A 13,338-nucleotide genomic window follows, 5' to 3' on the forward strand; every position below is an offset into this window, starting at 1 on the left:
ATTTTTGTTGGTGCTTTTGTGTTGAGGATTGATAAACTTCACTATGGTCATGTCTTTTGGAAACTGATTTTTCATCCTGTAGAGGATAAAAAGAGGATGAAACTATGAAAATTATTTTCTAAAAAGTTATGTTAGGAAATTTTCCTTTATGATATCAACACCAGCATGTACATTTAATTCTTCTCTTACATTGATTATACATCATTTTTTGTTCAGAGTATTACTGGTATTTTGTTAACAGATTTTCAGAAGCATACTAATTTACTTTTTAGGAGAATTCATGAAATCTCATGCAAAGCCTACGCAAAAATCAGTATATCCAATTAACTTATATCCAGATGGCAAGAACCAACTTCTGCCTCTTACTTTTGTTGAAAGTCAAGGTTTTCAGCACTTCACAAGTCATATTTGCAGTCTACAAATTCTATAAATCCCATTTAGTTTTTATATCTGTGTTTTTAATGCTATATATAAAAAGATGGTCCACAGGATAACTAAATATTGCATTGTAGAGACACTGGATTTTGGTTTAGAGAAATTCGGGGCTTAATGGTTTGGTTTGTTCTAATGTTTCAGGCTGCCTGGAGACTCAAGAACGAGAATAGGGTTCATAACATTTGACAGCACTGTTCATTTTTACAACTTGCAAGAAGGTTTATCTCAGCCTCAGATGCTGATTGTTTCAGATATTGATGGTAAGTAACTACGTTTTTGAGAAGCTCCCTTTTTTTTAAATCCAATAAAAAGATTGTGTCTTACATGTTCTGGTATTAGGGTAATTTTATTAAAATGAGAGAGAATATACTTTTCAAAAATAGTCATATACTTTTTGCAGAATAGTTGGTGTTTTAACAAGAGAAATTCAAATATTAATTTTTTATTTGAACAAAGCAAGCTTTGCTGAGACTGCTTTTTACTCTAATAGTTATCAGAAAAGTAGACCTTATTTAGTGCCACTTATATCTATGGGAAATGAGCTGTTATGTTCTAGTTGAATGTTATTTTTTATTTATTAAAGTGTTTTTTCCCTTTTCCCTACAGATATTTTCCTTCCTACACCAGATAGTTTACTTGTAAATCTCCATGAAAGCAAAGAGGTATGACTACTCAAAATAGATCACAACATTGAAGCAGTTAAATATTCAAAATAGATTTTAAAAAAACAAAACACTTAATTCAAGACTATGTAATGTGTAATTCCAGTGTTACTTTTTAATGATAAAAATATTACACTTTGTTCAATGCAATGTAGTTTTAAAAGTTCTAACTGTTTTTTCCAATTTGTTTAAACTGAGCTGAGGTATTTAGTACTGATTTGGTCATGGCACTACAGCTTTTTAGAAATAGCAGAAAAACTTAAGATTGTACATCTCATAAGAAACTTTCCATCTGTTTTGCAGCTGATAAAAGATCTGCTGAATGCATTCCCAAATATGTTCACCAATACACGAGAAACCCACAGCGCTTTGGGCCCTGCTCTTCAGGCTGCATTTAAACTGATGTCTCCAACTGGAGGTCGGATATCTGTGTTTCAAACACAGTTACCATCCTTGGGTGCAGGGCTTTTGCATTCCAGAGAAGATCCCAATCAAAGGTCAAGCACAAAGGTATAAAAATTTCATTAATTATTCATCTCAGGAGCCTAGGGACTGGACGTTTGAGCCTAGGGACTTGCATCATCTACAGACCAACACTTGTTTTTTGTTTATAGCAGTTCGCTAACGTTTAAATGTTCAGTGTCTGTGCATGTATGATCAGTAATTCATACATGCGTGTGTTTCTCGACAGCAAAACCTTTTTTTCTTGACAGCGAGAAGAAACTGCAGGTATCTTTTAACTCAATTCATTATCAAACGAGGCTTTGAATATATATTTATCATGTATGTATGGAACTGTACACCTAAAGCACGATTTCTTATTATTTTTGGCGTTTTAAATGAAGTATCTAGTAAATGTTAGAGTTAACATGAATGTTTATTTGCATGAGAGTGTAAACCTTTTCGAAGGGAGTATTATACCTGCTTGTAAAGATGATCTAAAAGAATGTACAACATGAAATAATTTCTGCAGGTATTTTGAGATGCCTATAAAATTTTGCTTAAGTGAAACTTGCTTATGATACTTTGCTATTGAACGGTAAATCTGTTGTTTCTTAAACTCTTATGGAAGCACAATCACTATTTTAATTCTTTCTCATGTAACTTTTTCACCAAAGGTGGTCCAACATCTTGGTCCAGCTACAGATTTTTATAAGAAGTTGGCATTGGACTGTTCAGGCCAACAGATTGCTGTGGATTTGTTTCTCTTAAGTTCGCAATATTCTGATCTAGCTTCTCTTGGTAAGGAGTGCCTAATATATGTATTTATTCCTCCCAAAGTGTTGTCTGTCTTTGAAAAGCACAGGCTACTTCAGAAATTCTTTGATCTTGTAAGTCTTTATGCACTCTTGTAAATGCAGCTAATACTGCATAGGAATTGACTTCGAAGTTGATATCAGTAAAGAGCAGGTGTATTGGATTGGTGGTATCAAAGACAATTTATTCTGAGATTTCAGTTTTAAATGAGAAAGTTCTCTTCTGCTCAAGAATAGAAAACAGGAAGATGGCAGGAAACATGAAGTTTAATCATAGGAGGAGAACGCAGTTCTCACCTCTGAGTATAAATAGGATTTGTCTCTGCACGCACACTTAGTTTTATGCCTACGTCATTAAACTCTGTGCTACCCTTGGCAGCTAAGACAGGTTATTGAAGTAAGTGTATATTGAGGTAACTGTGTCTTAGAGTGACTTCTTAATGTCTTCGGTGGCCTGAGTCAAGGCCAGCTCTTGTCGTCTTATGGATGCAGTTCATATCAGGAAAAAGGTCAATATAGATGTGACTTGAAGAACATTGTACACAATCTTTATGTCCTGACCTCATGGTTTACCTTCTAACAACATCTTTTCTTCCTTCACAGCTTGCATGTCCAAATACTCTGCTGGGTGCATCTATTATTATCCATCTTTTCATCATATCCATAATCCTGCTCAGGCTGAGAAGTTGCAAAAAGACCTTAAAAGATACCTTACGAGGAAGATTGGTTTTGAGGCAGTTATGCGCATAAGATGCACAAAAGGTATATTGTAAACACTCTTACAAATGGAAAAACGGATGTAAACATGTTAACTGTCATTTTGAATGTGCTTAGTCTTCAACAAGATTACATTTCAGTCTGTTTCTTTCACTGAAGAATCAGATTTTTGTCACCTTTACATCAGTATGTGCTGGTAGCTTTTGCTATTTGGATATTAGTTGTGTGGGTTTTTTTGTTTCAGTTCTTAGTTAAGAATTCATTTCAACCAAGTTGAAGTGTGTAGTGTAAGAGCATTGTTCTGTTTGGAGCATTCAAAATTGAGTATGAAATGTATGGGATCACTCTGAAAGGTGTGATGGTTCCTATAATAACTGGTTCTGCTTAATATTTGGGATAAATTTTTTTTTACTGTTATTTTTAAAACACAAGGACTGTGGGCTTTAATTACTGAAGGAAGTTTTTCATGCTGTTACAACCTCATTGTCTGAATTATTTCATCTGCTTCTAGGTCTTTCTATCCACACTTTTCATGGGAACTTTTTTGTACGATCTACTGATTTATTATCCCTTGCCAATGTCAATCCTGATGCTGGATATGCAGTACAAATGTCCATTGAGGAAAGTCTCGCTGACACATCCTTGGTTTGTTTTCAAACAGCTCTTTTGTATACTTCCAGCAAAGGTAAATGCATTCAAATGAATTGCACACTATTTTTGTTTGGTTTGTTTTTAAGGTAATGTTTGTATAGCTATTTGCGCAGCCTTCTGTTGAACTTCATAACTTAGGGGAATCTTGTCAAAGTTAGGGAACCTGTTTGGCCATTAGTCACATAATATAAAACTTCATAAGCTCTATTTTGATGGAAAAATTGTATTTATCTCAATTTTACATAATCTTGTTCAACAACTTGACTTAAAAGGCATATCATTGTTATAAGCAGTAACATATTTGGCACTTAATTTATCCAGAATCACAGAGCTATGAAAGTGGTGGATGCTACCAGGTGGGCATAAAGAATAGCAGCTACTTTCTGTTATGGAGGATGCCACAAATTTTAGACTGTACTTCATCTGTACAGTCAAAAAAGCTTTGTGTGGACATTATAAAGCAGTTCATGTTACGAACCTGTGTTCGTTATTCAGTTGAATACTTGAGAGCTTTACAGAACTTGAGACAGGAGTGAGAAATGGTGTTACAGCAAACGCGTGACTGGTGTGTTTTTCACCAAGAGTGCATCTTGGACAAGAGAAGATGCACTGTAATGACTGAATTTGGATACCTCTTCCTACCAAGCAGTACTGTGTGATGATTTCTATGTATTTTTATTAGGTGAACGCCGAATTCGAGTGCACACACTTTGCTTGCCTGTAGTAAATTCGTTGGCTGATGTATATGCAGGAGCAGATGTACAAGCAGTTGTATGCCTCTTAGCAAACATGGGTGAGTTTCAAATGTCTTTTCACATGTTCTCTTTTAAAGTTGCAAACGAAGCCTGGCTATTCATTTTCCTGTTAGTTTTTGTGTGCTTTAAAAATAAAAACGGAGATGGGGAGTACTGCTGACATCTCCACTTTCTGTGTTAGTTCCCTGCGCTTTCAACCTGCCGTTGCTAGATTGAGGATTCTTGCTTACTCCCCTACGCAAGGGCCACAAGCAGAGGTTTCATAGATTGATCTCTGCTTGTGAATGTTATGGCTCCATGCAGGATTTTAGTGTGTCCCTTGTTGTATATTAGTAGTCAAATGAATTACAAGAAATGAACAGTACTTCTGTATCTTGTCTCAAATGCGCATTCAGTCCAGCAGGTGACTTCCTCCAACCAAAAGATTTGCAGCTTTTTCTTAACAGAGAAAGATGGAACTGAAGTTGCACAAATTATTATGCTGTGGAAATGATGAGAGAACATTATTTTGGATTTTTTGTCACAAGAATTGTTGCAAATCCATCTTGGATGTACAATAGCGAATAGTTTAATCAATAGCTAACCTACTTGCATAATACTTAAAACATGATGTGTACGTAGTCTCGGGTTCATACTACAGCTTAAATCAAGTGATAAAGCTTCTACTTTTATTTTTTTAAGCATTGTAAAAGGAAGCTTCTGTATGGAAAATGGAACGAATGAGGTCAACTCTACTAACCTTTTCTATTCTTCTAATCCAACAGCGGTGGATCGCTCAGTTTCATCTAGTCTTGCAGATGCAAGAGATGCCTTAGTTAATGCTGTGGTAGACTCTTTGTCAGCGTACATGTCAACTGCCTCAAATCTGCAGCAGTCCATGCTGATAGCACCAAATTCCCTCAAGCTGTTTCCATTGTATGTTTTGGCTCTTCTCAAACAGGTATGTATAAGCTAGTAGTAGTGATGTTTGATTCATTGTTCCATTGGAGGAATTGAGCAATGTCCTTTCCTATAATTATCGAAATAGAGTTTTCCTTTTTGAACTTCCAGGACAGAAACAAAAAATGACCAAGCTTATTTTAACTGATGAGTGCCTGAATATTTTTTTTTTTTTTACTTGAGTTTTTAAAATATATTTTGTTACTTGATTTTAAGTGAAAATCGTAATGTATATTGTAGCAGCAATTCTTAAATTCTTTTGGCAACTAATTAAAGTTGCCCGGGGGGGTTGTTGTAAGGCTCTTATTAGTACTTAATTTTATTTTGTGAAGAAAAATCATACAGTTTTCAGTGCACGTGTTTGTGTTTTCAGGTATTAAGAAGGAAAACTTAAATTCCATGGAAATGAAATGAAACATATTAAAGAAGCTAAAGTGAATAGTTTAAAGTTTACATAAAAGTAGTTACTGCTTTTTGATTTTTTTAATATATTTTGTGTTAACAAAAGTCATACTTAAGTATAATGAGAGTTTACTGCAGGGTTTTATCTTCAATAAATCTCATAGCTTCAAGATATTTAGTACTTGACAGTTGAGTGTTCATTTTTTCTTACTATAAACAAAGATTTATGTAAATTCTGTAAGAAATATGATCCTGATCATTTATTTTCATTTGGTTTTGTGATGATTTCAGTGTCTAATATACTGATTAGGACTTCTTAGCAGTCATGTAAGTAAAGCAAGTAATAGGGGGGAAAAAACAACCATGTTTAGTATCAGGAGAATCTGGGTAAAAGATAGCTTAGAGTAAGAGCTGCTGAGAAAATAAGTAATTTATAGAGGTTTTACCTTCATTAACAATAATAAGAAACTAAAACTGGAAAAAGAGGACTTGCATACACAACTTTGGTGGAGAGGTGAATTTGCACATTAGTTGTAGGAATATTCTCCATTCAATCAGAAGATGGTGCTTTCTCCGTTGTGTTGTTACTGAGAGAATAGTCTTATTGGCTCCTTCTAGGGGAGAGCTGAAAAATTCAATAGGATGGAGAGTTATGAAATAAATCTTTATTCTATGAGAGCCTGGTTTCTGCTATAAGATACGGAAATATATTTTCATCCCAGAGCTTTTCCTTACCGTTTCATCTTTGCTAATATAAAATCAGATTCCATCTTACTATCCACTTGAGTATCGTTTTTGAACCCTGCTGGGCTCTCGTCTTCCTGTGTCATTGTGTCAGTGAATTTCAAAGGCCAGTACCACTCATAAAGCATGAAAACGTGTAGTGCTGGTCCCACCACATTAACGTTTTACACAAAGTGGGGGATTTTTGTAAATCTTTCTTCTTTTTCATCAGTAAGAAGGGCGAATGGATAAAGTTTTATAAGGTATTCAATTTGTATTTAATTAGGAATTTTTCTAGCATAGCGCACGTTTTTACAATAAATTGGGATTTTCTGATGTATCTAGGTAAGATGCATGTCTTTACAGAAGCTTTGTTATCTTTAACTGACAATCCTCCAAAATAAGAAATACACTGTTCAGGTGTGACATAAAATATAGGTTTCATGATTAACAATATTTTTTTCTTTAACAGAAAGCCTTTAGAACAGGCACTAGTACACGTTTGGATGATCGTGTGTATGCGATGTGCCAGATTAAGAGTCAGCCTCTCATTCACTTGATGAAAATGATACATCCCAACTTGTACAGAATAGACAAGCTAACTGAGGAGGTAATGTATGAAGCCTGTTTTGTAATATTTTCTAGTTTTAATAGTGTCGCTTAATGTGCTGCAGTAATTAATTTAAAACTTGTTACTGTAAGGTAAACCGGGCATTTTTCCTAAGTTATTACATGCATGATGTGTGTGTGTGTGTATATATATACACACACATATATATTTATATGCAGGTACGATAGTATGTTATGAAGAGATCTGTTTTTTTCACCTTCTTTCAGTGATCACAATAATTTCATGTTTTTCAATTAATAAAGAAAGCAGAGAAGGTTGTATGCCTTAGATGGCTATCCAGTGTTTTTGTGTGTTAGAACTCTCAGTGGGAAATGGATAAAATTTGGTAGAGAATACTAGGTATTGTATATTGAAACCAGATAAAGTTGCATGAAATGCAACTATGAAATGCCTATGAAATGGATGCATTTATTTCTAATAGTAAGAAGTAAGACTAGGTACAAGAAGTAAGACTTAATAGTCATTTAGTTTATTTCTGTTATCCAAGAGGGGAGGCAGTCTTGTCACAGCCTGCTTTAATCTGAAATTATGCTGCGAATTTCTTGGTGGTGTTTTGTTTTGTTTTCTTCAGCATTGCTCTAACCAGATTGTTTGATCAGATCAATATTAGTGCTGTGTAGCCATTCCCATATATAAGTTTGAAAGTGTTTTTAAACAAATTGGTTGATCTAAGTGAACGTTTTAGATTTAACATGGCACTTTATTATATGAGAATTCTCAAATCATTTGTAGAGATTACCAGGTTTTTTTCCTATTTTATCACACCTGCTTAAGACAAAAATACCAAATTACAATTTATTATTATTACAGTATTATTGACTGTTGTTTTCTTTACAGAGTACAATACATGTAAATGACAGAGTTGTTCCTCAGCCTCCTCTTCAGAAGCTATCTGCAGAGAAGTTGACAAGAGAAGGAGCTTTTCTTATGGATTGTGGTTCAGTAAGTGACCAGTTTTGCACGTTCCTGTTTTTAAAAAATAAAATAATGCTGAATTGTTGAAAGCAGCCAACTCAACCTTAGCTGTGTAATGAATCAGCATCCTAAGTAACCTGGGAATAGTCTGTGTTCCGGTAAAAAGCTTTCATATTTTTGATCTGTGGAAAATCTCTAATCAAGATTGCACATTAAGGTTTCAAAGGTTCATTTTTTTCATGCTAGACAAATTGAAATATGCCAAGAGTTCATATCAAGTTTTTTTTTTTTTTTTTTTCTGGAAGTAATGGATTTCCATTTTGAAAATTTCCTTTTAACGGTTATTAAATTGCATGTACTATAATCTGTCTGTAACAAAGCACTTGTCATTGAGGGAGGAACTTTTTCAGTTACACATAAATGTAAGTAGTCTTATGCCACATGAGCCATATACCATAAGAGTTGCAAGAGTTGAGGGATTTGTAGAGAGTGAATAAAACCTGTAAATGCAGTTTAAGTTGATCATAGGAATTACCCTAAAAACACTTAATGGGTTATAACATTACGCTGCACTAATAATGCAATAAAATACAGTGCTGTAATGGCACTGTAGAAGGAAAGTGCATTGAAGTTCAGGTGCTGAGTGTGAATATCAAATTAGTTTCTGTCTTCAGATGTCCAAAATAATTATTTTAATGTGTTTTGGTAATTAATGCTTTACTATAGCTTGTTGAGATTGGATGTCAGTGTGCAGTAACTGACAGTGGTGTGACTTTATAAAAATCTAGTTTTTGTATTTTGGGAGGTAATATACATTAATTGTACCAATATAGACATGTCCTGCATCCTTTCAGTATTTGTGTTTTAACTGGGTTTTGGACATTTAATCATCTTTTTTCCAAATGGTACCAGTTATTACTAAGTCGATGTACAAATAATGAATATGGAGATATGAATTGCAACTGGAGCTCTCAGGTGATTAATTTGCATGACTGGTGTTTCCTGGTAATATTCCAATTTCATTACTATTTGTCTCTTTCTCTAAAACGTATGCGAGGCCTTTACTAAAAATGATTCTGACATCTTACAGGCTTTTTATATTTGGATTGGAAAAAACTGTGATAACAACTTCATAAAAGATGTCCTTGGATACCCAAACTATGCGTCAGTACCACAGAAAATGGTAGGCGTTTTAATCACCTGTACTGCATAACGCTTACATTTGGAAGCTATATTTAATCTATTTTTTTCTGAATTGTCAGTTTTTAATTATGTAACTGTGAATTTTTTTTAATGGACACAATCTAACTTCTTGCCAGCTTTATAGAAAACATAAGTTGTCAGTTTTAAGGAAAGAATATAAATGTGTTCACTGAATGTCAAAAAAATGTTCAATAATATAATTGGTTTGGTTTTTTTGTTTGTTTGTTTTGAAATGCATTTGGGCCTACAAAAATATTGTGAAGTTGTGTAGATCACGTCTTGATTCATTTCTTTCACAAACAGTAGTTGTTAAGATTGAAGGGGTTTTTGTTGTTACGATTTTTTGAAATCTTACATTCAGTGAACGTGGTGTTATATACCAGGTCTATGATATTTGGGGATAGGTCTGGATGTGAAGGGTAATGTAAAGGTCTGTATGTCAAGTAAAGCTAGGTTTTGTTCAGCTTCCAGGCTCAAGTCTGGACAAACAAAATGCTTTTAGCTATTAGAACATTGAAGACCCTTCAATATGTGTTTCAGCATAGAAATTTTTATGTTGTAACCTGTGTCTATGATCTTCTATGGGAAGCGAAGCAGCAATTAGAGAGGACTCCCTCTTCTGTGGGGAGCGGTTCCAAGATACCAACAACTGGGGAATAAGGATGAACCCTGTTGAGATACTCTAGAAGAGTTCTGAATTAATGGTTATATTTAGATAGTACCAAAAATGTGTTAGGCACTGTGGAAACGTAGGAAGATACAAAGGGAAAAAGCAAAAGAGAAGCAGTACTTCTGAGAATAGGTCAGAAAGAGTGGTGAGCTTTAACACGACTATAAAATTGGACTGCTTGTTCAAGGTTTTGTATTTTGCTTGTATTACCAAGATAGAATTTTTCCCTCTGACCTACTAGTGGTATTATTAATTGACAGTATATTCAGGAAAAAAAAAACTTTAATAAACAAAGGATGGCTTTTTTTTTGAGATGTTAAATAGCATTTATTGTAATGAAAAATTAGAGAAAAAAGTAACATACAAAGTTGCCATCTTTGCTTTTAAATTATATTCCCCATTCATTTACTACAACGGCAGTAACACAAAAAAATCCTTCCTGTTATAGATTTGTGTTAAATTATTTCAACCCTGGAGGTGATATATTTAGTTCAGTGAATGCCTCAAACAAGTGTTTTCATGGTGGTGGATTATTTTTTAAGCTCATTCCCCAACCAAATAATCCCTTATCTTTGCATTGAATTTTGCTTACAGTTCAAATTTTGTTTCTTCGCCTTTCATTTTTTCAGTGGTGCAAAAGACAACATATAGGAATTTGATTGATGGGGAAAGAAGGCAGGAAAACTGTGAAAGCGGCATTTTAAAAAGATTACTGTTTACATGAGCTCACTTTGCAAAATCTTTTGCACGTAAAAGGCAGTTTTAGATAAAGGTGTACTACTTCCTGTAAAACAGATATTACAGAATTGTATTTTAATCTGAAGAAAAAATGTGTATATCTAGTATATGGTAATTCCATAAAAGAAATTGTGGTTATTCTGGCATTGGGCCATGTCATGAATATGAGGATCTGTTCTTTAAAATAGTTCTGATATTAAAAGATAATTTCTTTCCATTACCTTCAACCAGACACAGCTTCCTGAGGTAGTTGCACTTTCTTCAGAAAGGACGCGGTCTTTCATAGCCTGGCTGAGGGACAATAGACCTTTAAGCCCAGTTCTTCAAGTAATAAAGTAAGTATTTCTGTTACATACTGAGTGATTATTGGCAAGTTGTACTTACAGTTTGTAATTGATACTGAAAAGTGGGGGTGTCTAGCTTAGAAGAAACCAAATAGCATCTCCTCTACACTTGTTAGAGTGCTGTTATCTAAAACCCCTTTGCAATGGAGGTCTGTATATTCTGTTGTCAAATGAGGAAAAAAGGAAGAAAAAACATTCAAATTCTGTATACATAGATGTAATTTCTTCTGGGTTCAATCAATATTGGGATTTAATATAACACATATAACAATGAATTCAGAATTCATTGCCATCAGCATATTTGCTTACATCTAAACAATAGATCACTTTTATGCTTCAGTTCTTGAACTTCTACAAGATACTTTAAATGCTATTTCACCTATCTTTCTTCCATGTTACGCTTGTTAAGAAGATGCTGCTGTTTGATCGTCATCACAGACTCCAGGGGTTTTTTCTTAACTTTGGGTTATTCATACTATAGTATCTTGGGACTGAATGTAGACTTCAAAACACAATAAGCATTTCATTAGAATTTATGCCTTTACTTGAATTTACAGCTTATCTCTTGCTAAATGACTAAAATATGTTCCTCCATCTATTCTTTCAGAGATGAGAATCCTGCTAAGACAGAGTTTTTTCAGCATTTAATTGAAGATCGGACAGAAGCAGCTTTCTCTTATTATGAATTCTTACTTCATATTCAACAGCAGATTTGTAAATGAGCAAGGAGTAAACTAGAAGAAGAATCATGACTCCAGATAGAAGCATTGGCTGAGAGAAGTATATGGAAAGTTAAAAAAGTGGATGTTTGTTCTTCACAATATACAGTAATCAGCGCTGGTTGGGAAACTTTACAGCTAAAGGAGGAGATGTATACATTTCCAGAAGAGTTTTGCAGATTTACTTCAGTCTAAAAGTGCTAGGGATGATGAAGCTGTTTTCAGTAGTAAACTTTAAATTGGTTTATCCACGTTTCCAGTAGTGCAGCGGTATGGTGCTCTGTTTATTGCAAGCTGGTGATTCTATGTAGCTATGTGGGATGATATTTCTTACTGAAATGTACAATTAGGTAAAGCCTTTTTTTCTTACGTTTGTTATGGTAGCCCTTCAAGATTCAAATTCTTAACAGACACGTCAAAGGGCAGTGCTGTATGTTGGTTGTTTATATGAATTTCTTCTTAAAAGGAATGATTCATATTTAGTAAAGACTTCAGCAAATTCCCTTTGAAAGTTGTAGAATTTCACTAAAGTAAATGAATTGTAGAAATAAAATATATAATGTACATAAGTATTACATTTGTAAAGAAAATGTAAAAATGTAACTAAAAAAAAAAAAGAGACTTAGCTCAGTGTGCTGAATTGTTGAGTGCTCAATGATGAATTGTTTCAGTCCCAAGCTAGACAGTGAAATTGACTATTAAAACATGCTTAAAAAAATCCATGTAGAAGGAACACAGCTTCTTGTTCTGTTTAATTTGTAGGTGGATTTATTTATGATTGGCTCACTAATTAAAAATATTTTGCTTTATCATGTGTTTTTATATTTATGCAAATACTATCTTTTTGCAACTGAACTATATATTGAAGAGAACATGTTTACCACTTCATTTTGCAAACCTCTGGAAGGGAGGAAAAAATGTTGCACTCTCTGAAATGAGCTATCAATACAATACAATAGTTAAAGTCCCTAGAACCCTCCTTATGTATTATCCTAAAGAAGACATATCTGCTAACCTTGTTTTACATTTTGTAAACTGCTGTAGTCTTGGTCCAGGTTTTCTGTAACTTTTGTCTGCTGTTTAGAGTAAGCATGGGTAATCACTCAATCTAACTTGACGATATGATTTCTGCTGTGATCTGAAGGGGGGAAAAAAAATGGTGAAGAGGGGTGTAAAAATGAATTAGCTTGCAACAAGGGAAGTAAAGGCTTTAAAAAACAAAAATTTCAAAATGCGGTCACACATTCACGTTCGTACATCTTTCCAAAACCTTGTTCTTGGTAATGTTTTGGTAACCTAATTGTGAAGTTTCAGATGGATTTAGCTCAGACTTTGAATCTTTGTTGTGAAATTGGGATGGTTTTGTTTCTTTTTTTTTTTTTGAAGCACATTAGAAGTAATTAACAAATTATAGTCACTCATACATAGTACTTTCTGTTCGTTTGTTTGATGAAATATAACTAAAATGATTAAATACCAAAAAGTAAATAATAATTAGTATGATTACATTTTATTTTAAGGTAGTCTTGAGAATGTTACTGTGTTGCGTAACTGCCATATCCCCTGAAAACAGAACTT

At 33.9% G+C, this 13,338-nt stretch overlaps 1 protein-coding gene across 3 annotated transcripts in view; it reads left to right on the plus strand.

Annotated features, from left to right (window-relative positions):
- The window catches only part of SEC24B (SEC24 homolog B, COPII coat complex component), a 43,165-nt gene extending 30,596 nt beyond the window's left edge, over positions 1-12,569 (plus strand). For 2 of the 3 annotated variants that reach the window (XM_068681955.1, XM_068681956.1), the window contains 13 exons: positions 577-695; positions 1,042-1,097; positions 1,401-1,607; positions 2,216-2,339; positions 2,957-3,115; positions 3,582-3,755; positions 4,404-4,514; positions 5,241-5,416; positions 7,013-7,150; positions 8,009-8,113; positions 9,177-9,269; positions 10,929-11,032; positions 11,649-12,569. In XM_068681955.1, the coding sequence (XP_068538056.1) occupies positions 577-695; positions 1,042-1,097; positions 1,401-1,607; positions 2,216-2,339; positions 2,957-3,115; positions 3,582-3,755; positions 4,404-4,514; positions 5,241-5,416; positions 7,013-7,150; positions 8,009-8,113; positions 9,177-9,269; positions 10,929-11,032; positions 11,649-11,763 (1,681 nt within the window). In that variant the 3' untranslated portion in view covers positions 11,764-12,569. Of the gene's footprint in view, positions 1-576; positions 696-1,041; positions 1,098-1,400; positions 1,608-2,215; positions 2,340-2,956; positions 3,116-3,581; positions 3,756-4,403; positions 4,515-5,240; positions 5,417-7,012; positions 7,151-8,008; positions 8,114-9,176; positions 9,270-10,928; positions 11,057-11,648 lie in introns of all 3 variants that reach the window. The other variant, XM_068681957.1, reaches the window with a different exon arrangement.
- Positions 12,570-13,338: the final 769 nt, after the last annotated feature.

The sequence above is a fragment of the Anas acuta genome, chromosome 4 (genome assembly GCF_963932015.1).
Source record: "Anas acuta chromosome 4, bAnaAcu1.1, whole genome shotgun sequence".
NCBI lineage: Eukaryota > Metazoa > Chordata > Aves > Anseriformes > Anatidae > Anas > Anas acuta.